The sequence below is a fragment of the Parasteatoda tepidariorum genome, chromosome 5 (assembly GCF_982258835.1).
Source record: "Parasteatoda tepidariorum strain Cologne lab strain chromosome 5, Ptep-v5.0, whole genome shotgun sequence".
NCBI classification, from domain to species: domain Eukaryota; kingdom Metazoa; phylum Arthropoda; class Arachnida; order Araneae; family Theridiidae; genus Parasteatoda; species Parasteatoda tepidariorum.
This window is the reverse complement of record NC_141759.1, coordinates 1-22,720: the sequence shown is the minus strand read 5'-3', so window position 1 is coordinate 22,720 and position 22,720 is coordinate 1. Positions and strand designations below refer to the sequence as shown.

Below are 22,720 nucleotides of genomic sequence, written 5' to 3'. Positions count from 1 at the left end.
AGCTGAAGATGTCTAGGGATGATCCTAGTCTTCTTGTTGTCTCTGGCAGCATTACCAGCCAACTCGAGAACTTCAGCAGCCAAGTACTCGAGTACAGCGGCTAAGTATACTGGAGCACCAGCTCCCACTCGCTCAGCATAATTTCCTTTCCTCAAAAGACGATGGATTCTACCAACGGGAAACTGAAGACCAGCACGACTGGATCGAGTCTTGCTCTTTCCCTTCACTTTTCCTCCTTTGCCACGTCCAGACATAATTGCAAGAGAAAAAAATAGGTACTACTCACTCGAAAGACACGAGTAAAATGGTGTCCGGAGCGGGAGTAGGCCAGTATTTATGTATTCGCTCGAGAGAAATTTTCCTCCAATGAGAGCACTCCCCGACCTCCTACACTCCCTACCCATCCAATGGAATGAAAATTTGACGTCATGACGTAATTGATCATTGATCCTTTAGAAGTTAATATTACTTTCAAAAAAGAAAAAAAAAGTAATCAATATCACTAAAATATTGAAATATTTATTTATTTCCCTTTAAAATTACAGAATTTTAAAGGGAATGTTCTTTAACAACTTCATTTTAATGAAATTAAAATGAAGTTGTTAAAGGAACTGAATTGTACAATGAATGTCAACGGCCATACCATGATGAAAATACCGGTTCTCGTCCGATCACCGAAGTCAAGCATCATCGGGCGCGGTCAGTACTTGGGAGGGTGACCACCTGGGAACACCGCGTGCCGTTGGCATACTTTTTTTAATTTTATTTTTATTAATTGTTACATAATAAATGCATTTTCACACAGTCTCTGAAGTTTTTTAATCATAAAACATTTTTTTCTTCATACAAGTAAAAGAAAAATTTGACTTTACATAAAATATGAATGTTCTTTTCTTATATTATTCAAGGAAATGTAGAACATTGCTTTGTCATATAATAAATAAATACGCTTAGTAAGTATAAGAAATTCATTTCTAGCTTATTACAGAAAAAAGAGAGAGAGATGAAATTTTCGAATTTGCTTCAATTAGCAATTCTCTGTCTTTTTAAAAAATGTTATTGTTTATGATAGATTTGTTGGTCCTGAAAAGGACCTTTTTTTTTTTAATTCGGTGATCTGTCGGTTTACTTGGAGCTGGTGTACTTGGTGACTGCCTTGGTGCCTTCGGAGACAGCGTGCTTGGCGAGTTCACCGGGCAAGAGGAGTCGCACTGCAGTCTGGATTTCCCGACTGGTAATGGTACTACGCTTGTTGTAGTGGGCCAATCGAGAAGATTCGGCGGCAATTCTCTCGAAGATGTCGTTGACGAAAGAGTTCATGATAGACATGGCTTTGCTGGAAATGCCAGTGTCGGGATGAACTTGTTTCAAGACTTTGTAGATGTAAATTGCGAAAGATTCCTTCCTGCGCTTCTTCCTCTTTTTCTTGTCACCAGCTCGGACGGCTTTTTGGGCCTTGCCGGCTTTCTTAACAGCTTTTCCGGATGCTTGGGGAGGCATGACGACTGTTCGCTTTCAATAGAATATCGAAAATGGTGCGGGACGCACCCTTTCGGCTCTATATAACCTTGGAGTGAATGACGGTTGAGATCGACCAATAGGAAAGCGGGTGGGCGGAGCTAAGTAAACAAAAAGAGCTCGAAAAATGCCGAAAGGGCATTTTCGTTACAAACTCTTGCTGACGAAGGTTGATCAACATGTCTGGTCGTGGTAAAGGAGGAAAAGGACTCGGAAAGGGGGGTGCCAAGCGTCATCGAAAAGTTTTGCGTGATAACATCCAAGGTATCACCAAGCCTGCCATCAGACGTCTGGCTCGACGAGGTGGAGTCAAGCGTATCTCTGGTTTAATCTACGAAGAAACCAGAGGAGTTCTCAAAGTTTTCCTCGAGAACGTCATCCGGGACGCTGTCACTTACACCGAGCACGCAAAGAGGAAGACCGTCACTGCCATGGACGTCGTCTACGCTCTCAAGCGACAGGGACGCACACTCTACGGTTTCGGAGGTTAAATTTAAGCTCCCCCCCTTTGAATACAAAAAAAAAGGCCCTTTTAAGGGCCAACAAATATGCATCACATATTTTTTGGGCCACCCACCCTGTTCAAACGTCTTTTTCCCGTTTTTTTTTTCTTACCGCAAAGAAAATGCGACTTTTTTAAATTCCAGCAAATGCTTATAACGTTGTTAAATTAGACACCATTTTCACAAGTCATACATGAAAATTCACCTCTCATTCTAGAGATAACAATCTATTAACTTTTTTTCAATTTTAGTGTTTTTATTTTTATTGAAAAAAGCAAAATCCATCAATAACATTAAATAATACAATGTTTAAATGTCATTTTCTGATGGTAGTTCTTAATAAACCAACATAATTTACTCTTATATATTCATTTAATGATTAGAATAGCTTTTTTAATCAATTCTAGTATAGACAGCACGAATAATTCAAGAAAAAGTAAAAAGTGGTGTCAAAATTAACTTTTTCTATAGTCATTTTAGACTCGAAATAAAGCAACAATGTAAAATCTAGTACATTATTGTGATATCAAGCAATGATTTTCTGCCCATCTTCTAGTTTCTAATTGTTAAGCATTAAAAGAGTAAGCATTAATTGTTAAAGCATTAAAAAAAAAAAAAAAAAAATGAAAATTCAACAAGAATGCATATAAAATAATAATGCATATGAAATTTAACAAATAAACAGCTAATTCCTTCTAGATTCTTGATACACACGTCTATTTGAGTCATTAGAAGCACCTCAATGATCGTTCCTACGCAATTGCTTCAAAAAAGTAAAAAGTGGTGGCAAAATCCAAGTTTAATTTCTATGTAAATATGCACTGAAATAAGTTGAACGCTTCTGTCCCTCGGTATTAAACTCTTTTCCTGCGAAAAGAGCTTAATAGCGTGGGACAGAAGCGTTACAATTATTTCAGTGCATAGTTACGTAGAAATTAAACTTGGATTTTGCCACCACTTTTTACTTTTTTGAAGCAATTGCGTAGGAACGATCATTGAGGTGCTTCTAATGACTCAAATAGAGGTGTGTATCAAGAATATAGAAGGAATTATCTGTTTATTTGTTAAATTTCATATGTATTATATAAAATAATATATTAAACATATTTTATTTTAGATGTTATCATTAATTTTTTCATTTAACTATTTTTACAGATATAAATGAAACAAAAAAAAAGAATTCATGTAGGCAATTTAATAAAAACCTGCACACATATTCTCTTTACATAGAAAATAAAGTGTTAAAAGTGGTGCAAATTTATAAAAAATCAAATTGCGCAAATTTTTAATTCTGCCACCACTTTTTGCTTCACACTAGTGTTTTTATTTATCGGGGGGATACATAATTTGTTGGCTCTGAAAAGAGCCTTTTTTTTTTTTAAATGTGTGATTTAGGTATCTATTTCTTTGCCTTCTTGGGAGATGCTTTCTTGGGTGTCTTCATTTTCTTAACCTTGGGTGCTTTAGGTTTGGTTGCAGCTTTAGCCTTGGGCTTTTTTGGAGTCTTGGGTTTTGCAGCGGGCTTCTTTGCAGCTGGTTTCTTAGCGGCAGGCTTTTTAGCTGCTGCTTTAGCTTTGGGTTTTGCGGCTTTCTTCACAGATGCGGCTTTTGGTTTTTTGGGGGTGGCTGATTCCTTCTTTGGCTTTTTAGCTTTCTTTACTCCTTCCTTGGCTTTCTGGCCGGATGCGCCGAGTTTAAAAGAACCGGTGGCTCCTTTTCCTTTAGTTTGCACTAAAGAACCACTGACGACGGCACTTTTCAAGTATTTCTTAATGAAGGGAGTGAGACGTTCCAAATCGACCTTGTGGTGAGAGCCGATGTGTTTCTTGATAGCCTGCAACGAAGAGCCACCTCGTTCTTTCAAACTGGTGATAGCTTCGTTAACCATCTCGGAAACTTTAGGGTGAGAAGGCAGGGTTTTAGGTTTTTTCGCAGCTGCTGACTTCGCCTTTTTCTTAGGCGTAGCAGCGGCAGGAGCAGCAGAAACGGCAGCGGTTTCCTCAGACATGTTCGCTTGAATCGAAATTCAACAGAAATGTTTTTCGCGCACAAAAACATTAGTTAAAGCGATCGCGATCGCTGCGCCACCGCTTCGAAGCCCGTTGACCAATCAGCGTTCGCCTAATCCCAACGTTTTAAAAACTACATGGGAAGCGCGGGGGAATCAAACTCATTTCTGCCTGAGATTTAGTCAGAGACGCACCCAAGTTTTTCGCTATGGCACGTACCAAGCAAACTGCTCGTAAGAGTACCGGAGGCAAAGCTCCCCGAAAACAACTGGCCACCAAGGCAGCTCGTAAGAGCGCCCCTGCAACCGGAGGTGTTAAGAAGCCCCATCGTTACAGGCCTGGAACAGTCGCTTTGAGAGAAATCCGTCGTTACCAAAAATCGACTGAGCTCCTCATCCGTAAATTGCCCTTCCAACGTTTGGTGAGAGAAATCGCTCAGGATTTCAAGACCGACTTGCGTTTCCAGAGCTCTGCCGTCATGGCTCTTCAAGAGGCCAGCGAAGCTTATTTGGTTGGTCTTTTCGAAGACACTAACCTTTGCGCTATCCACGCCAAGAGAGTCACTATCATGCCCAAGGACATCCAGCTTGCCCGACGTATTCGTGGAGAACGAGCTTAAGCCGCTAAACTACTCAACTTTTAAAAAAAAGGCCCTTTTTAGGGCCAACAAATGACCACACTTACAATATATTGAAGCGGGATAATGATACTCTGCATACTTAAATTTATATACCTTTTTTTTCTCTCCATTATTTCGTAACAAAAGAAAAACTAGTATTTCGAAAATTCGAACGAAACGAATCACTTTTAGAAATTCTCCAACAGATGGCGCCACGACGCCTTTATGACTGAGTTAATTCTCAATCAAAGAGTTTTGATTGATTCTGTATAATATATTTAAAAAAAATAATAGAAATCCCGTACTCATTGTGTTTAAATTGTAATCTCTTTTATAAAACATTAGTTTAAAATAGTATTGTTGAACTTCATTCTTGCTAGCAACAATATAAAATTAAAATAACGTCCATTTCTTTTAACAATTGTTAAGGATAATGCAACAATCAAATAGAATTTAAAAAAAAAATACTTCGTTTCTTCACTCATTGTTTAGATAACTTTTTAAAAGTATTGTTGAAGAAATTGCATTAATAACGCGTATAAATTTTTTTTTTAAAGAAATTATTAATACTGAGTTAATTCTCAATGTGTTTGAGTGTTATAAATAATTTGTTGGCTCTGAAAAGAGCCTTTTTTTTTTTAAAGGGGAGGTTTGGAAATGAGTTTATGCTTTCTTTTCGGTCTTCTTGGGGAGGAGAACGGCTTGGATGTTTGGCAAAACACCACCCTGGGCGATAGTGACACCAGAGAGGAGCTTGTTCAACTCTTCGTCGTTTCTGATGGCGAGCTGAAGATGTCTAGGGATGATCCTAGTCTTCTTGTTGTCTCTGGCAGCATTACCAGCCAACTCGAGAACTTCAGCAGCCAAGTACTCGAGTACAGCGGCTAAGTATACTGGAGCACCAGCTCCCACTCGCTCAGCATAATTTCCTTTCCTCAAAAGACGATGGATTCTACCAACGGGAAACTGAAGACCAGCACGACTGGATCGAGTCTTGCTCTTTCCCTTCACTTTTCCTCCTTTGCCACGTCCAGACATAATTGCAAGAGAAAAAAATAGGTACTACTCACTCGAAAGACACGAGTAAAATGGTGTCCGGAGCGGGAGTAGGCCAGTATTTATGTATTCGCTCGAGAGAAATTTTCCTCCAATGAGAGCACTCCCCGACCTCCTACACTCCCTACCCATCCAATGGAATGAAAATTTGACGTCATGACGTAATTGATCATTGATCCTTTAGAAGTTAATATTACTTTCAAAAAAGAAAAAAAAAGTAATCAATATCACTAAAATATTGAAATATTTATTTATTTCCCTTTAAAATTACAGAATTTTAAAGGGAATGTTCTTTAACAACTTCATTTTAATGAAATTAAAATGAAGTTGTTAAAGGAACTGAATTGTACAATGAATGTCAACGGCCATACCATGATGAAAATACCGGTTCTCGTCCGATCACCGAAGTCAAGCATCATCGGGCGCGGTCAGTACTTGGGAGGGTGACCACCTGGGAACACCGCGTGCCGTTGGCATACTTTTTTTAATTTTATTTTTATTAATTGTTACATAATAAATGCATTTTCACACAGTCTCTGAAGTTTTTTAATCATAAAACATTTTTTCTTCATACAAGTAAAAGAAAAATTTGACTTTACATAAAATATGAATGTTCTTTTCTTATATTATTCAAGGAAATGTAGAACATTGCTTTGTCATATAATAAATAAATACGCTTAGTAAGTATAAGAAATTCATTTCTAGCTTATTACAGAAAAAAGAGAGAGAGATGAAATTTTCGAATTTGCTTCAATTAGCAATTCTCTGTCTTTTTAAAAAATGTTATTGTTTATGATAGATTTGTTGGTCCTGAAAAGGACCTTTTTTTTTTAATTCGGTGATCTGTCGGTTTACTTGGAGCTGGTGTACTTGGTGACTGCCTTGGTGCCTTCGGAGACAGCGTGCTTGGCGAGTTCACCGGGCAAGAGGAGTCGCACTGCAGTCTGGATTTCCCGACTGGTAATGGTACTACGCTTGTTGTAGTGGGCCAATCGAGAAGATTCGGCGGCAATTCTCTCGAAGATGTCGTTGACGAAAGAGTTCATGATAGACATGGCTTTGCTGGAAATGCCAGTGTCGGGATGAACTTGTTTCAAGACTTTGTAGATGTAAATTGCGAAAGATTCCTTCCTGCGCTTCTTCCTCTTTTTCTTGTCACCAGCTCGGACGGCTTTTTGGGCCTTGCCGGCTTTCTTAACAGCTTTTCCGGATGCTTGGGGAGGCATGACGACTGTTCGCTTTCAATAGAATATCGAAAATGGTGCGGGACGCACCCTTTCGGCTCTATATAACCTTGGAGTGAATGACGGTTGAGATCGACCAATAGGAAAGCGGGTGGGCGGAGCTAAGTAAACAAAAAGAGCTCGAAAAATGCCGAAAGGGCATTTTCGTTACAAACTCTTGCTGACGAAGGTTGATCAACATGTCTGGTCGTGGTAAAGGAGGAAAAGGACTCGGAAAGGGGGGTGCCAAGCGTCATCGAAAAGTTTTGCGTGATAACATCCAAGGTATCACCAAGCCTGCCATCAGACGTCTGGCTCGACGAGGTGGAGTCAAGCGTATCTCTGGTTTAATCTACGAAGAAACCAGAGGAGTTCTCAAAGTTTTCCTCGAGAACGTCATCCGGGACGCTGTCACTTACACCGAGCACGCAAAGAGGAAGACCGTCACTGCCATGGACGTCGTCTACGCTCTCAAGCGACAGGGACGCACACTCTACGGTTTCGGAGGTTAAATTTAAGCTCCCCCCCTTTGAATACAAAAAAAAAGGCCCTTTTAAGGGCCAACAAATATGCATCACATATTTTTTGGGCCACCCACCCTGTTCAAACGTCTTTTTCCCGTTTTTTTTTTCTTACCGCAAAGAAAATGCGACTTTTTTAAATTCCAGCAAATGCTTATAACGTTGTTAAATTAGACACCATTTTCACAAGTCATACATGAAAATTCACCTCTCATTCTAGAGATAACAATCTATTAACTTTTTTTCAATTTTAGTGTTTTTATTTTTATTGAAAAAAGCAAAATCCATCAATAACATTAAATAATACAATGTTTAAATGTCATTTTCTGATGGTAGTTCTTAATAAACCAACATAATTTACTCTTATATATTCATTTAATGATTAGAATAGCTTTTTTAATCAATTCTAGTATAGACAGCACGAATAATTCAAGAAAAAGTAAAAAGTGGTGTCAAAATTAACTTTTTCTATAGTCATTTTAGACTCGAAATAAAGCAACAATGTAAAATCTAGTACATTATTGTGATATCAAGCAATGATTTTCTGCCCATCTTCTAGTTTCTAATTGTTAAGCATTAAAAGAGTAAGCATTAATTGTTAAAGCATTAAAAAAAAAAAAAAAAAAATGAAAATTCAACAAGAATGCATATAAAATAATAATGCATATGAAATTTAACAAATAAACAGCTAATTCCTTCTAGATTCTTGATACACACGTCTATTTGAGTCATTAGAAGCACCTCAATGATCGTTCCTACGCAATTGCTTCAAAAAAGTAAAAAGTGGTGGCAAAATCCAAGTTTAATTTCTATGTAAATATGCACTGAAATAAGTTGAACGCTTCTGTCCCTCGGTATTAAACTCTTTTCCTGCGAAAAGAGCTTAATAGCGTGGGACAGAAGCGTTACAATTATTTCAGTGCATAGTTACGTAGAAATTAAACTTGGATTTTGCCACCACTTTTTACTTTTTTGAAGCAATTGCGTAGGAACGATCATTGAGGTGCTTCTAATGACTCAAATAGAGGTGTGTATCAAGAATATAGAAGGAATTATCTGTTTATTTGTTAAATTTCATATGTATTATATAAAATAATATATTAAACATATTTTATTTTAGATGTTATCATTAATTTTTTCATTTAACTATTTTTACAGATATAAATGAAACAAAAAAAAAGAATTCATGTAGGCAATTTAATAAAAACCTGCACACATATTCTCTTTACATAGAAAATAAAGTGTTAAAAGTGGTGCAAATTTATAAAAAATCAAATTGCGCAAATTTTTAATTCTGCCACCACTTTTTGCTTCACACTAGTGTTTTTATTTATCGGGGGGATACATAATTTGTTGGCTCTGAAAAGAGCCTTTTTTTTTTTTAAATGTGTGATTTAGGTATCTATTTCTTTGCCTTCTTGGGAGATGCTTTCTTGGGTGTCTTCATTTTCTTAACCTTGGGTGCTTTAGGTTTGGTTGCAGCTTTAGCCTTGGGCTTTTTTGGAGTCTTGGGTTTTGCAGCGGGCTTCTTTGCAGCTGGTTTCTTAGCGGCAGGCTTTTTAGCTGCTGCTTTAGCTTTGGGTTTTGCGGCTTTCTTCACAGATGCGGCTTTTGGTTTTTTGGGGGTGGCTGATTCCTTCTTTGGCTTTTTAGCTTTCTTTACTCCTTCCTTGGCTTTCTGGCCGGATGCGCCGAGTTTAAAAGAACCGGTGGCTCCTTTTCCTTTAGTTTGCACTAAAGAACCACTGACGACGGCACTTTTCAAGTATTTCTTAATGAAGGGAGTGAGACGTTCCAAATCGACCTTGTGGTGAGAGCCGATGTGTTTCTTGATAGCCTGCAACGAAGAGCCACCTCGTTCTTTCAAACTGGTGATAGCTTCGTTAACCATCTCGGAAACTTTAGGGTGAGAAGGCAGGGTTTTAGGTTTTTTCGCAGCTGCTGACTTCGCCTTTTTCTTAGGCGTAGCAGCGGCAGGAGCAGCAGAAACGGCAGCGGTTTCCTCAGACATGTTCGCTTGAATCGAAATTCAACAGAAATGTTTTTCGCGCACAAAAACATTAGTTAAAGCGATCGCGATCGCTGCGCCACCGCTTCGAAGCCCGTTGACCAATCAGCGTTCGCCTAATCCCAACGTTTTAAAAACTACATGGGAAGCGCGGGGGAATCAAACTCATTTCTGCCTGAGATTTAGTCAGAGACGCACCCAAGTTTTTCGCTATGGCACGTACCAAGCAAACTGCTCGTAAGAGTACCGGAGGCAAAGCTCCCCGAAAACAACTGGCCACCAAGGCAGCTCGTAAGAGCGCCCCTGCAACCGGAGGTGTTAAGAAGCCCCATCGTTACAGGCCTGGAACAGTCGCTTTGAGAGAAATCCGTCGTTACCAAAAATCGACTGAGCTCCTCATCCGTAAATTGCCCTTCCAACGTTTGGTGAGAGAAATCGCTCAGGATTTCAAGACCGACTTGCGTTTCCAGAGCTCTGCCGTCATGGCTCTTCAAGAGGCCAGCGAAGCTTATTTGGTTGGTCTTTTCGAAGACACTAACCTTTGCGCTATCCACGCCAAGAGAGTCACTATCATGCCCAAGGACATCCAGCTTGCCCGACGTATTCGTGGAGAACGAGCTTAAGCCGCTAAACTACTCAACTTTTAAAAAAAAGGCCCTTTTTAGGGCCAACAAATGACCACACTTACAATATATTGAAGCGGGATAATGATACTCTGCATACTTAAATTTATATACCTTTTTTTTCTCTCCATTATTTCGTAACAAAAGAAAAACTAGTATTTCGAAAATTCGAACGAAACGAATCACTTTTAGAAATTCTCCAACAGATGGCGCCACGACGCCTTTATGACTGAGTTAATTCTCAATCAAAGAGTTTTGATTGATTCTGTATAATATATTTAAAAAAAATAATAGAAATCCCGTACTCATTGTGTTTAAATTGTAATCTCTTTTATAAAACATTAGTTTAAAATAGTATTGTTGAACTTCATTCTTGCTAGCAACAATATAAAATTAAAATAACGTCCATTTCTTTTAACAATTGTTAAGGATAATGCAACAATCAAATAGAATTTAAAAAAAAAATACTTCGTTTCTTCACTCATTGTTTAGATAACTTTTTAAAAGTATTGTTGAAGAAATTGCATTAATAACGCGTATAAATTTTTTTTTTAAAGAAATTATTAATACTGAGTTAATTCTCAATGTGTTTGAGTGTTATAAATAATTTGTTGGCTCTGAAAAGAGCCTTTTTTTTTTTAAAGGGGAGGTTTGGAAATGAGTTTATGCTTTCTTTTCGGTCTTCTTGGGGAGGAGAACGGCTTGGATGTTTGGCAAAACACCACCCTGGGCGATAGTGACACCAGAGAGGAGCTTGTTCAACTCTTCGTCGTTTCTGATGGCGAGCTGAAGATGTCTAGGGATGATCCTAGTCTTCTTGTTGTCTCTGGCAGCATTACCAGCCAACTCGAGAACTTCAGCAGCCAAGTACTCGAGTACAGCGGCTAAGTATACTGGAGCACCAGCTCCCACTCGCTCAGCATAATTTCCTTTCCTCAAAAGACGATGGATTCTACCAACGGGAAACTGAAGACCAGCACGACTGGATCGAGTCTTGCTCTTTCCCTTCACTTTTCCTCCTTTGCCACGTCCAGACATAATTGCAAGAGAAAAAAATAGGTACTACTCACTCGAAAGACACGAGTAAAATGGTGTCCGGAGCGGGAGTAGGCCAGTATTTATGTATTCGCTCGAGAGAAATTTTCCTCCAATGAGAGCACTCCCCGACCTCCTACACTCCCTACCCATCCAATGGAATGAAAATTTGACGTCATGACGTAATTGATCATTGATCCTTTAGAAGTTAATATTACTTTCAAAAAAGAAAAAAAAAGTAATCAATATCACTAAAATATTGAAATATTTATTTATTTCCCTTTAAAATTACAGAATTTTAAAGGGAATGTTCTTTAACAACTTCATTTTAATGAAATTAAAATGAAGTTGTTAAAGGAACTGAATTGTACAATGAATGTCAACGGCCATACCATGATGAAAATACCGGTTCTCGTCCGATCACCGAAGTCAAGCATCATCGGGCGCGGTCAGTACTTGGGAGGGTGACCACCTGGGAACACCGCGTGCCGTTGGCATACTTTTTTTAATTTTATTTTTATTAATTGTTACATAATAAATGCATTTTCACACAGTCTCTGAAGTTTTTTAATCATAAAACATTTTTTCTTCATACAAGTAAAAGAAAAATTTGACTTTACATAAAATATGAATGTTCTTTTCTTATATTATTCAAGGAAATGTAGAACATTGCTTTGTCATATAATAAATAAATACGCTTAGTAAGTATAAGAAATTCATTTCTAGCTTATTACAGAAAAAAGAGAGAGAGATGAAATTTTCGAATTTGCTTCAATTAGCAATTCTCTGTCTTTTTAAAAAATGTTATTGTTTATGATAGATTTGTTGGTCCTGAAAAGGACCTTTTTTTTTTAATTCGGTGATCTGTCGGTTTACTTGGAGCTGGTGTACTTGGTGACTGCCTTGGTGCCTTCGGAGACAGCGTGCTTGGCGAGTTCACCGGGCAAGAGGAGTCGCACTGCAGTCTGGATTTCCCGACTGGTAATGGTACTACGCTTGTTGTAGTGGGCCAATCGAGAAGATTCGGCGGCAATTCTCTCGAAGATGTCGTTGACGAAAGAGTTCATGATAGACATGGCTTTGCTGGAAATGCCAGTGTCGGGATGAACTTGTTTCAAGACTTTGTAGATGTAAATTGCGAAAGATTCCTTCCTGCGCTTCTTCCTCTTTTTCTTGTCACCAGCTCGGACGGCTTTTTGGGCCTTGCCGGCTTTCTTAACAGCTTTTCCGGATGCTTGGGGAGGCATGACGACTGTTCGCTTTCAATAGAATATCGAAAATGGTGCGGGACGCACCCTTTCGGCTCTATATAACCTTGGAGTGAATGACGGTTGAGATCGACCAATAGGAAAGCGGGTGGGCGGAGCTAAGTAAACAAAAAGAGCTCGAAAAATGCCGAAAGGGCATTTTCGTTACAAACTCTTGCTGACGAAGGTTGATCAACATGTCTGGTCGTGGTAAAGGAGGAAAAGGACTCGGAAAGGGGGGTGCCAAGCGTCATCGAAAAGTTTTGCGTGATAACATCCAAGGTATCACCAAGCCTGCCATCAGACGTCTGGCTCGACGAGGTGGAGTCAAGCGTATCTCTGGTTTAATCTACGAAGAAACCAGAGGAGTTCTCAAAGTTTTCCTCGAGAACGTCATCCGGGACGCTGTCACTTACACCGAGCACGCAAAGAGGAAGACCGTCACTGCCATGGACGTCGTCTACGCTCTCAAGCGACAGGGACGCACACTCTACGGTTTCGGAGGTTAAATTTAAGCTCCCCCCCTTTGAATACAAAAAAAAAGGCCCTTTTAAGGGCCAACAAATATGCATCACATATTTTTTGGGCCACCCACCCTGTTCAAACGTCTTTTTCCCGTTTTTTTTTTCTTACCGCAAAGAAAATGCGACTTTTTTAAATTCCAGCAAATGCTTATAACGTTGTTAAATTAGACACCATTTTCACAAGTCATACATGAAAATTCACCTCTCATTCTAGAGATAACAATCTATTAACTTTTTTTCAATTTTAGTGTTTTTATTTTTATTGAAAAAAGCAAAATCCATCAATAACATTAAATAATACAATGTTTAAATGTCATTTTCTGATGGTAGTTCTTAATAAACCAACATAATTTACTCTTATATATTCATTTAATGATTAGAATAGCTTTTTTAATCAATTCTAGTATAGACAGCACGAATAATTCAAGAAAAAGTAAAAAGTGGTGTCAAAATTAACTTTTTCTATAGTCATTTTAGACTCGAAATAAAGCAACAATGTAAAATCTAGTACATTATTGTGATATCAAGCAATGATTTTCTGCCCATCTTCTAGTTTCTAATTGTTAAGCATTAAAAGAGTAAGCATTAATTGTTAAAGCATTAAAAAAAAAAAAAAAAAAATGAAAATTCAACAAGAATGCATATAAAATAATAATGCATATGAAATTTAACAAATAAACAGCTAATTCCTTCTAGATTCTTGATACACACGTCTATTTGAGTCATTAGAAGCACCTCAATGATCGTTCCTACGCAATTGCTTCAAAAAAGTAAAAAGTGGTGGCAAAATCCAAGTTTAATTTCTATGTAAATATGCACTGAAATAAGTTGAACGCTTCTGTCCCTCGGTATTAAACTCTTTTCCTGCGAAAAGAGCTTAATAGCGTGGGACAGAAGCGTTACAATTATTTCAGTGCATAGTTACGTAGAAATTAAACTTGGATTTTGCCACCACTTTTTACTTTTTTGAAGCAATTGCGTAGGAACGATCATTGAGGTGCTTCTAATGACTCAAATAGAGGTGTGTATCAAGAATATAGAAGGAATTATCTGTTTATTTGTTAAATTTCATATGTATTATATAAAATAATATATTAAACATATTTTATTTTAGATGTTATCATTAATTTTTTCATTTAACTATTTTTACAGATATAAATGAAACAAAAAAAAAGAATTCATGTAGGCAATTTAATAAAAACCTGCACACATATTCTCTTTACATAGAAAATAAAGTGTTAAAAGTGGTGCAAATTTATAAAAAATCAAATTGCGCAAATTTTTAATTCTGCCACCACTTTTTGCTTCACACTAGTGTTTTTATTTATCGGGGGGATACATAATTTGTTGGCTCTGAAAAGAGCCTTTTTTTTTTTTAAATGTGTGATTTAGGTATCTATTTCTTTGCCTTCTTGGGAGATGCTTTCTTGGGTGTCTTCATTTTCTTAACCTTGGGTGCTTTAGGTTTGGTTGCAGCTTTAGCCTTGGGCTTTTTTGGAGTCTTGGGTTTTGCAGCGGGCTTCTTTGCAGCTGGTTTCTTAGCGGCAGGCTTTTTAGCTGCTGCTTTAGCTTTGGGTTTTGCGGCTTTCTTCACAGATGCGGCTTTTGGTTTTTTGGGGGTGGCTGATTCCTTCTTTGGCTTTTTAGCTTTCTTTACTCCTTCCTTGGCTTTCTGGCCGGATGCGCCGAGTTTAAAAGAACCGGTGGCTCCTTTTCCTTTAGTTTGCACTAAAGAACCACTGACGACGGCACTTTTCAAGTATTTCTTAATGAAGGGAGTGAGACGTTCCAAATCGACCTTGTGGTGAGAGCCGATGTGTTTCTTGATAGCCTGCAACGAAGAGCCACCTCGTTCTTTCAAACTGGTGATAGCTTCGTTAACCATCTCGGAAACTTTAGGGTGAGAAGGCAGGGTTTTAGGTTTTTTCGCAGCTGCTGACTTCGCCTTTTTCTTAGGCGTAGCAGCGGCAGGAGCAGCAGAAACGGCAGCGGTTTCCTCAGACATGTTCGCTTGAATCGAAATTCAACAGAAATGTTTTTCGCGCACAAAAACATTAGTTAAAGCGATCGCGATCGCTGCGCCACCGCTTCGAAGCCCGTTGACCAATCAGCGTTCGCCTAATCCCAACGTTTTAAAAACTACATGGGAAGCGCGGGGGAATCAAACTCATTTCTGCCTGAGATTTAGTCAGAGACGCACCCAAGTTTTTCGCTATGGCACGTACCAAGCAAACTGCTCGTAAGAGTACCGGAGGCAAAGCTCCCCGAAAACAACTGGCCACCAAGGCAGCTCGTAAGAGCGCCCCTGCAACCGGAGGTGTTAAGAAGCCCCATCGTTACAGGCCTGGAACAGTCGCTTTGAGAGAAATCCGTCGTTACCAAAAATCGACTGAGCTCCTCATCCGTAAATTGCCCTTCCAACGTTTGGTGAGAGAAATCGCTCAGGATTTCAAGACCGACTTGCGTTTCCAGAGCTCTGCCGTCATGGCTCTTCAAGAGGCCAGCGAAGCTTATTTGGTTGGTCTTTTCGAAGACACTAACCTTTGCGCTATCCACGCCAAGAGAGTCACTATCATGCCCAAGGACATCCAGCTTGCCCGACGTATTCGTGGAGAACGAGCTTAAGCCGCTAAACTACTCAACTTTTAAAAAAAAGGCCCTTTTTAGGGCCAACAAATGACCACACTTACAATATATTGAAGCGGGATAATGATACTCTGCATACTTAAATTTATATACCTTTTTTTTCTCTCCATTATTTCGTAACAAAAGAAAAACTAGTATTTCGAAAATTCGAACGAAACGAATCACTTTTAGAAATTCTCCAACAGATGGCGCCACGACGCCTTTATGACTGAGTTAATTCTCAATCAAAGAGTTTTGATTGATTCTGTATAATATATTTAAAAAAAATAATAGAAATCCCGTACTCATTGTGTTTAAATTGTAATCTCTTTTATAAAACATTAGTTTAAAATAGTATTGTTGAACTTCATTCTTGCTAGCAACAATATAAAATTAAAATAACGTCCATTTCTTTTAACAATTGTTAAGGATAATGCAACAATCAAATAGAATTTAAAAAAAAAATACTTCGTTTCTTCACTCATTGTTTAGATAACTTTTTAAAAGTATTGTTGAAGAAATTGCATTAATAACGCGTATAAATTTTTTTTTTAAAGAAATTATTAATACTGAGTTAATTCTCAATGTGTTTGAGTGTTATAAATAATTTGTTGGCTCTGAAAAGAGCCTTTTTTTTTTTAAAGGGGAGGTTTGGAAATGAGTTTATGCTTTCTTTTCGGTCTTCTTGGGGAGGAGAACGGCTTGGATGTTTGGCAAAACACCACCCTGGGCGATAGTGACACCAGAGAGGAGCTTGTTCAACTCTTCGTCGTTTCTGATGGCGAGCTGAAGATGTCTAGGGATGATCCTAGTCTTCTTGTTGTCTCTGGCAGCATTACCAGCCAACTCGAGAACTTCAGCAGCCAAGTACTCGAGTACAGCGGCTAAGTATACTGGAGCACCAGCTCCCACTCGCTCAGCATAATTTCCTTTCCTCAAAAGACGATGGATTCTACCAACGGGAAACTGAAGACCAGCACGACTGGATCGAGTCTTGCTCTTTCCCTTCACTTTTCCTCCTTTGCCACGTCCAGACATAATTGCAAGAGAAAAAAATAGGTACTACTCACTCGAAAGACACGAGTAAAATGGTGTCCGGAGCGGGAGTAGGCCAGTATTTATGTATTCGCTCGAGAGAAATTTTCCTCCAATGAGAGCACTCCCCGACCTCCTACACTCCCTACCCATCCAATGGAATGAAAATTTGACGTCATGACGTAATTGATCATTGATCCTTTAGAAGTTAATATTACTTTCAAAAAAGAAAAAAAAAGTAATCAATATCACTAAAATATTGAAATATTTATTTATTTCCCTTTAAAATTACAGAATTTTAAAGGGAATGTTCTTTAACAACTTCATTTTAATGAAATTAAAATGAAGTTGTTAAAGGAACTGAATTGTACAATGAATGTCAACGGCCATACCATGATGAAAATACCGGTTCTCGTCCGATCACCGAAGTCAAGCATCATCGGGCGCGGTCAGTACTTGGGAGGGTGACCACCTGGGAACACCGCGTGCCGTTGGCATACTTTTTTTAATTTTATTTTTATTAATTGTTACATAATAAATGCATTTTCACACAGTCTCTGAAGTTTTTTAATCATAAAACATTTTTTCTTCATACAAGTAAAAGAAAAATTTGACTTTACATAAAATATGAATGTTCTTTTCTTATATTATTCAAGGAAATGTAGAACATTGCTTTGTCATATAATAAATAAATACGCTTAGTAAGTATAAGAAATTCATTTCTAGCTTATTACAGAAAAAAGAGAGAGAGATGAAATTTTCGAATTTGCTTCAATTAGCAATTCTCTGTCTTTTTAAAAAATGTTATTGTTTATGATAGATTTGTTGGTCCTGAAAAGGACCTTTTTTTTTTAATTCGGTGATCTGTCGGTTTACTTGGAGCTGGTGTACTTGGTGACTGCCTTGGTGCCTTCGGAGACAGCGTGCTTGGCGAGTTCACCGGGCAAGAGGAGTCGCACTGCAGTCTGGATTTCCCGACTGGTAATGGTACTACGCTTGTTGTAGTGGGCCAATCGAGAAGATTCGGCGGCAATTCTCTCGAAGATGTCGTTGACGAAAGAGTTCATGATAGACATGGCTTTGCTGGAAATGCCAGTGTCGGGATGAACTTGTTTCAAGACTTTGTAGATGTAAATTGCGAAAGATTCCTTCCTGCGCTTCTTCCTCTTTTTCTTGTCACCAGCTCGGACGGCTTTTTGGGCCTTGCCGGCTTTCTTAACAGCTTTTCCGGATGCTTGGGGAGGCATGACGACTGTTCGCTTTCAATAGAATATCGAAAATGGTGCGGGACGCACCCTTTCGGCTCTATATAACCTTGGAGTGAATGACGGTTGAGATCGACCAATAGGAAAGCGGGTGGGCGGAGCTAAGTAAACAAAAAGAGCTCGAAAAATGCCGAAAGGGCATTTTCGTTACAAACTCTTGCTGACGAAGGTTGATCAACATGTCTGGTCGTGGTAAAGGAGGAAAAGGACTCGGAAAGGGGGGTGCCAAGCGTCATCGAAAAGTTTTGCGTGATAACATCCAAGGTATCACCAAGCCTGCCATCAGACGTCTGGCTCGACGAGGTGGAGTCAAGCGTATCTCTGGTTTAATCTACGAAGAAACCAGAGGAGTTCTCAAAGTTTTCCTCGAGAACGTCATCCGGGACGCTGTCACTTACACCGAGCACGCAAAGAGGAAGACCGTCACTGCCATGGACGTCGTCTACGCTCTCAAGCGACAGGGACGCACACTCTACGGTTTCGGAGGTTAAAGCGCGCAGTTGTAACATCAAAAAAATCTGTGCTACTACTCCGATTGGGATTTATTGATGTAAAATAAAAAAAAAAATTTCAGCGTCGCTTGGTTTTAGTTGCTTTAAAAATAAAAGTGCCCAAAACGGTCAAAAAAGCCATCCTCAACCCTCTACCAGGAACGTTGATCTAGTCTCTCTAGGTACCAAGATGGTTAATAGACCAAGATATGGGAACACAGCTGTTACTAATCACCGTCACGCATATATGCACGTGCAACGAGTCATTTTCAAGCTGACATTGGTTGGCACAAGCATGAGACAAGATATGACTCCTGGGAATCGCCAACGCGCGAGACAGGGAGCTGCAGCACCCTCTTGCCCTCGATCCGGCCGACAGGCCGGATCGAAGCGTGTCCCCCCTCAAGCGACCGTTACAAGAGCGCGTTAGCGAATGCTAGTTATCCCCCTTCATTTAAAAACGATGGGCCAATTGGTATCCGAGATAGCCAATTTTATAGTGCCCTTTTTTTTAAAATATGAAAATACTCACCTAAGCATTTGCTATATTATACAAGACGGATGCTTGATGAAAATGCTATAAACCATAGCTGCCAACCTTAAGTTTCAAAATGCAAAAATTTACAACTTTAATAAATCTGCTGAAATATGAGAATTTAAAAAGCAATACTCACCTTTTTTGATGATAGTACAATATAGATTTATTAATTCCTTATTGAGGCGAGCGAAATAAATATTATTTCAGACTTACATTAACATTCCAATATAATAATATGCACTAAATATAAACTTTAAAGAAAAAGAATTACATCAAGATGAATTTCTTTTGCAAAAATACTTTAACAGCACCTTTTGCTTTTACTAAAAATTCTTTCGAAAAGCGATTTTGAATTTTCGCATTCAGTATTTTAGAATTGTTTTACATTCTGCTTCATAGATATTAATTAAAGCTGAAACTTGTTCATCCATAGTATATGGGGAAGTGCTTAAGGGTTCAACTTACAGCGAATTGATTACTTGAAGCTTCATTTTCTATTGATAATAAAAAAGGAAACTTTTTTTTACTAGCAAAACATTTTGAACAAAATTTGGCCAGATCTGTCACTTCAGTATCTCATCATTTAGAGGAAATCTCTTTACAATATATATACACAAAGCAACAAAAAACTTTTTGACTTCTGCAAAAAATTATTTTCTTTCTTTCCTCAATCGTTAACGATTCCAATATACTAATGTGCGATTGCACGTAGTAGATAGCTATCTTTTTAAAGGGACACTAATCAATCAATTCTACATTTTTAAACAATTAAAATCAATAAAATAAAAAGAAATATGATTTTCAGTAGATCTGCTTCAGATTATACATAAAAGGTGAACTTGTTGGCAAAAGTGTATTTACTTTTTCAAAGTTCGCTGAGTCAAATAAGACAAAAGAGCAAAATGCCTTATTAATATTAGAAGATAAGAAATAAAATATTTTTACTTGCCGCTTATACAGTTTCCTTTCTTTTTGACTCTGGCAATCAGTTTACCGTTCACTTTACTTTTCATTTGAAAGGACCCTGTTGAATTTTTTTTTTAAATATTTTTTCCATCATTGTTCCAATTATTTCATGACTTTTCAACTACTTTGGGCGTTTTATTCTGTCTTAGACTAGTAGATAAACTTCCTTTTTTTACTTCACAGAGAAAAGAAGAGGATCCCACTCATCTAAAATTCGACATAAGCATCGACCAAGAGAAGCCACCGAGAAGGCGCATTTCAACATCATGAATATAATGAAAGAATTTTAATTTTGCTGTTATCTAACAACTAAAATCCAGACAGAAAAAATTACCTTCTGGTCAAGGGCTTAGTTCTGCCACAACTATAATTCTTTGCGATATCAGAATCGGGAAACATCTTTTCCAACATCATCGGCTGCACTGATTAGTAAATTATGCTTTACTAAAAAAAAGTTGTGAAGAGAAAAGTCTCTATCATAACGGCTTCTTCATTAATGCTCGTTAACTATCTTCTTTGTTGAACCAAAAAGTTCTTTGTTCTTCTGGTGTTTTGTCGATTTAACGTGTCTGACTTTATCAGTTTAACCACTATGTTCGAGCCATTTTTTATATACATCCAACATAACGTACATCATGTACTCCAAGATTCGACAGAGAAATAAATGGAAATTCAAGAGAATAAGACCCTTGTTTGTATTGTTTCGTTCAACCATAATAAACTAACAGGATATTCGAATAAGGAAATAGATATCGCTAGTTTGCTTTTACACATTTTTTTTCAGCATTTGCTTTCGCAGCGGCAAACAGGAAGAGCGGCAAACAGGAAGGCACGCGATAACGTAACGCGCTCTCACAATAATAGCTAAATTCCTTCCTTCCTTCATTCGTAGAAGAGAGGAGATATCCATTGCTTCACACCGAATGATGTGACGTAAATTGAGGAAAAGGGAGGATCATTGCAAGCAGGCTTCCTAAGACGAGCAAGTAGCGATGTCTGACTTGAAGAAAATACGAGCTATAGGGCACGGGTAAAATACGGAAATCCTATCTTCTGCACTTAAAAGTTAGCTGAAATAAGTTAAAAATGCGGAAGGGTGTGCAGCGATGGAAATCTTCTGAAACTTGCATTGCAAAATACATAAAAGGAACCAATTTATTTTATCTCATAATTTTAACTTCCAATTAGCTGTGGTATGTTATTTGAAGAACTAGAAAAATGTCAATACAAATAAAAAAATTAAAGTTGCTGAACAAAAACTATCAAAAGTTGAATTAGGACTTACCTTTGAGATCCGAAAAATGAAAGAGGACAACTTACACATAGAATCTATGAAGCATATAATTAAAACAACCAAAGATACATTATTGAGTAATGGATTTTGGAAGACAGGACTTTTACCTCTCAAAAATAAATAAATATCTAAAATATATTCATTCTCACTTTCCAATATCTCCTTGGAAAGACTATAAAAAAACTTATACTTAACAGATTAAATTAAAAAAATACATCAGAAACTAATAAATGCCATGGAAAATGATCTCAAGTGGGTATTTTGCATATCAACGTATTTGTAAGGTCAAATTCAACCAGGATCTATCTATCTATCTATCTATCTATCTAAATGATATAATCTAAAAAATTGTTTAATCATTTCAAATTATTTAATAATTTGGGCACACACACCAATACGAAATTCAAAACTCTTGACTGAAGATAGCATGACTGTAAATTTAAATAAAATTTCCTTACAATCTTTCTCACTAATCCACCACTCTAAAGGACAAATACACTCATACTAGCAAATTTAGTTACTCGTTAATTTTGATTGATTATAAATTCCACAATAAATCACAAATTAAACCAATATCAAACTGCGTTCACTAGAGAATAACTGTTATGAAGCGTCTAACTTTATCACAACTCTTAATATTACTTATAGTATTTTTTTATCCAACCTTTAGTTACATACTGTAGCCAACACTTCATAATAGCAAATGATCAAGTTTTGAAAAACTAGAACTTTGTCTAAGTCAACCATTGTTAATGGAGTCGTCAAATCAACACCAATAGATGTAATGCCTATATCTTCAAAAAACAAACTAGTTTAAACTATAATTGAAGAAAAATCTCTTTATGAGAATCTATTTACAATCGAAAATTCTAAAAGATAGAAAATTTAAAAAAATTTATCCAATTATTTTGGGACCTCAGGCAGAATTTTGAATTTCCAGTTAACATTGAAAGCCTTCAAACTAACTGAATATGATGCAAGTTGATGCAAATTTCTGATTTTTCAGAACAATTTTTTTTAAGACAAACAATTCGGATGTCTTAAAGTGTTACGCTCTGTATACTAGTGACAAATTGTACTTAAAATCTGAGTGGTTGCATATACACACACACATGGCTCTCTTTATGAAAATCTTGATTCGCAATAATAGTTCTTTCGAACTTTTTCTCCTTTTCAACTTCTGCTGGTAATTCCAAACAGCTTTTGAAGTAGAGGCTATTCGAGTTAAAAGCATTATCGTTTTTCTAATTCTCAAGCCACAATTCAGACAATTAGCTTAACTGAGCCGCCTTCATTAAAAGAAATCTCCAGAGTCAGCAACATTAGCGGGAGTTTTGTCTAAAGATAAACGTTTTACATTTCTTCAGCATTTTTGGGAAATAAAATATGTTGACAACAAAAGGAGTTCTAGACTTCTTAAAATTTGATTTTCTCCACTTTCACAGAGAGATGTTACTTGATTTAGAAAAAAAAAATTATTGGCTTCAAAAGTATAATAATAAATTCAAAATAAAATTAGACATGTTTCAAGTGCTCAAAAATAGGCACCCATTTTCAAGATTTGAAGAATGGTTTGCTTTGTGTATAAGGCTCCTTTAGTTAAAGATATGGTGCAATGTT

The 22,720-nt window shown here is 37.5% G+C and overlaps 17 protein-coding genes and 4 non-coding genes across 21 annotated transcripts; 11 read left to right on the top strand and 10 right to left on the bottom strand.

Moving 5' to 3' along the window:
- Positions 1-629: 629 nt before the first annotated feature.
- LOC147808347 (5S ribosomal RNA) lies at positions 630-748 on the top strand. The gene has a single exon (XR_015434478.1). It is a non-coding gene; the product is annotated as a 5S ribosomal RNA (ribosomal RNA).
- A 347-nt stretch (positions 749-1,095) lies between these two features.
- LOC147808346 (histone H2B-like) lies at positions 1,096-1,500 on the bottom strand. Its single transcript, XM_087162998.1, has one exon. It carries the CDS (start codon positions 1,498-1,500, stop codon positions 1,126-1,128), a length of 375 nt encoding a protein of 124 aa, XP_087019124.1. The 3' UTR covers positions 1,096-1,125.
- Positions 1,501-1,697: 197 nt separating this feature from the next.
- On the top strand, positions 1,698-2,622 carry LOC147808345 (histone H4). The gene has a single exon (XM_087163004.1). The coding sequence runs from the start codon at positions 1,698-1,700 to the stop codon at positions 2,007-2,009; it is 312 nt and encodes a 103-aa protein (XP_087019130.1). The 3' UTR covers positions 2,010-2,622.
- Positions 2,623-3,167: 545 nt separating this feature from the next.
- Positions 3,168-4,029, bottom strand: LOC147808344 (histone H1-like). Its single transcript, XM_087162995.1, has one exon. The coding sequence runs from the start codon at positions 4,027-4,029 to the stop codon at positions 3,421-3,423; it is 609 nt and encodes a 202-aa protein (XP_087019121.1). The 3' UTR covers positions 3,168-3,420.
- Positions 4,030-4,194: 165 nt separating this feature from the next.
- On the bottom strand, positions 4,195-5,903 carry LOC147808342 (histone H2A). Its single transcript, XM_087163001.1, has one exon. It carries the CDS (start codon positions 5,685-5,687, stop codon positions 5,313-5,315), a length of 375 nt encoding a protein of 124 aa, XP_087019127.1. The 5' UTR covers positions 5,688-5,903; the 3' UTR covers positions 4,195-5,312.
- LOC147808343 (histone H3) lies at positions 4,239-4,701 on the top strand. The gene has a single exon (XM_087162996.1). It carries the CDS (start codon positions 4,239-4,241, stop codon positions 4,647-4,649), a length of 411 nt encoding a protein of 136 aa, XP_087019122.1. The 3' UTR covers positions 4,650-4,701.
- A 159-nt stretch (positions 5,904-6,062) lies between the features above and the next one.
- On the top strand, positions 6,063-6,181 carry LOC147808341 (5S ribosomal RNA). Its single transcript, XR_015434477.1, has one exon. It is a non-coding gene; the product is annotated as a 5S ribosomal RNA (ribosomal RNA).
- A 363-nt stretch (positions 6,182-6,544) lies between these two features.
- LOC147808340 (histone H2B-like) lies at positions 6,545-6,931 on the bottom strand. Its single transcript, XM_087162999.1, has one exon. It carries the CDS (start codon positions 6,929-6,931, stop codon positions 6,557-6,559), a length of 375 nt encoding a protein of 124 aa, XP_087019125.1. The 3' UTR covers positions 6,545-6,556.
- A 197-nt stretch (positions 6,932-7,128) lies between these two features.
- On the top strand, positions 7,129-8,053 carry LOC147808339 (histone H4). The gene has a single exon (XM_087163003.1). The coding sequence runs from the start codon at positions 7,129-7,131 to the stop codon at positions 7,438-7,440; it is 312 nt and encodes a 103-aa protein (XP_087019129.1). The 3' UTR covers positions 7,441-8,053.
- A 545-nt stretch (positions 8,054-8,598) lies between these two features.
- On the bottom strand, positions 8,599-9,460 carry LOC147808338 (histone H1-like). The gene has a single exon (XM_087162990.1). It carries the CDS (start codon positions 9,458-9,460, stop codon positions 8,852-8,854), a length of 609 nt encoding a protein of 202 aa, XP_087019116.1. The 3' UTR covers positions 8,599-8,851.
- A 165-nt stretch (positions 9,461-9,625) lies between these two features.
- On the bottom strand, positions 9,626-11,334 carry LOC147808336 (histone H2A). The gene has a single exon (XM_087162993.1). The coding sequence runs from the start codon at positions 11,116-11,118 to the stop codon at positions 10,744-10,746; it is 375 nt and encodes a 124-aa protein (XP_087019119.1). The 5' UTR covers positions 11,119-11,334; the 3' UTR covers positions 9,626-10,743.
- Positions 9,670-10,132, top strand: LOC147808337 (histone H3). Its single transcript, XM_087162991.1, has one exon. It carries the CDS (start codon positions 9,670-9,672, stop codon positions 10,078-10,080), a length of 411 nt encoding a protein of 136 aa, XP_087019117.1. The 3' UTR covers positions 10,081-10,132.
- A 159-nt stretch (positions 11,335-11,493) lies between the features above and the next one.
- On the top strand, positions 11,494-11,612 carry LOC147808335 (5S ribosomal RNA). Its single transcript, XR_015434476.1, has one exon. It is a non-coding gene; the product is annotated as a 5S ribosomal RNA (ribosomal RNA).
- Positions 11,613-11,975: 363 nt separating this feature from the next.
- On the bottom strand, positions 11,976-12,362 carry LOC147808334 (histone H2B-like). The gene has a single exon (XM_087162992.1). The coding sequence runs from the start codon at positions 12,360-12,362 to the stop codon at positions 11,988-11,990; it is 375 nt and encodes a 124-aa protein (XP_087019118.1). The 3' UTR covers positions 11,976-11,987.
- Positions 12,363-12,559: 197 nt separating this feature from the next.
- On the top strand, positions 12,560-13,484 carry LOC147808333 (histone H4). Its single transcript, XM_087162994.1, has one exon. It carries the CDS (start codon positions 12,560-12,562, stop codon positions 12,869-12,871), a length of 312 nt encoding a protein of 103 aa, XP_087019120.1. The 3' UTR covers positions 12,872-13,484.
- A 545-nt stretch (positions 13,485-14,029) lies between these two features.
- Positions 14,030-14,891, bottom strand: LOC147808332 (histone H1-like). Its single transcript, XM_087162986.1, has one exon. It carries the CDS (start codon positions 14,889-14,891, stop codon positions 14,283-14,285), a length of 609 nt encoding a protein of 202 aa, XP_087019112.1. The 3' UTR covers positions 14,030-14,282.
- A 165-nt stretch (positions 14,892-15,056) lies between these two features.
- Positions 15,057-16,765, bottom strand: LOC147808330 (histone H2A). Its single transcript, XM_087162989.1, has one exon. The coding sequence runs from the start codon at positions 16,547-16,549 to the stop codon at positions 16,175-16,177; it is 375 nt and encodes a 124-aa protein (XP_087019115.1). The 5' UTR covers positions 16,550-16,765; the 3' UTR covers positions 15,057-16,174.
- LOC147808331 (histone H3) lies at positions 15,101-15,563 on the top strand. The gene has a single exon (XM_087162987.1). The coding sequence runs from the start codon at positions 15,101-15,103 to the stop codon at positions 15,509-15,511; it is 411 nt and encodes a 136-aa protein (XP_087019113.1). The 3' UTR covers positions 15,512-15,563.
- A 159-nt stretch (positions 16,766-16,924) lies between the features above and the next one.
- LOC147808329 (5S ribosomal RNA) lies at positions 16,925-17,043 on the top strand. The gene has a single exon (XR_015434475.1). It is a non-coding gene; the product is annotated as a 5S ribosomal RNA (ribosomal RNA).
- A 363-nt stretch (positions 17,044-17,406) lies between these two features.
- On the bottom strand, positions 17,407-17,839 carry LOC147808328 (histone H2B-like; the record flags this gene model as incomplete). Its single annotated transcript, XM_087162988.1, is given in 1 exon segment — positions 17,407-17,839. A coding segment is annotated over 1 exon segment (375 nt). The 3' UTR covers positions 17,407-17,418.
- A 151-nt stretch (positions 17,840-17,990) lies between these two features.
- Positions 17,991-18,302, top strand: LOC147808327 (histone H4). The gene has a single exon (XM_087165054.1). The coding sequence runs from the start codon at positions 17,991-17,993 to the stop codon at positions 18,300-18,302; it is 312 nt and encodes a 103-aa protein (XP_087021180.1).
- Positions 18,303-22,720: the final 4,418 nt, after the last annotated feature.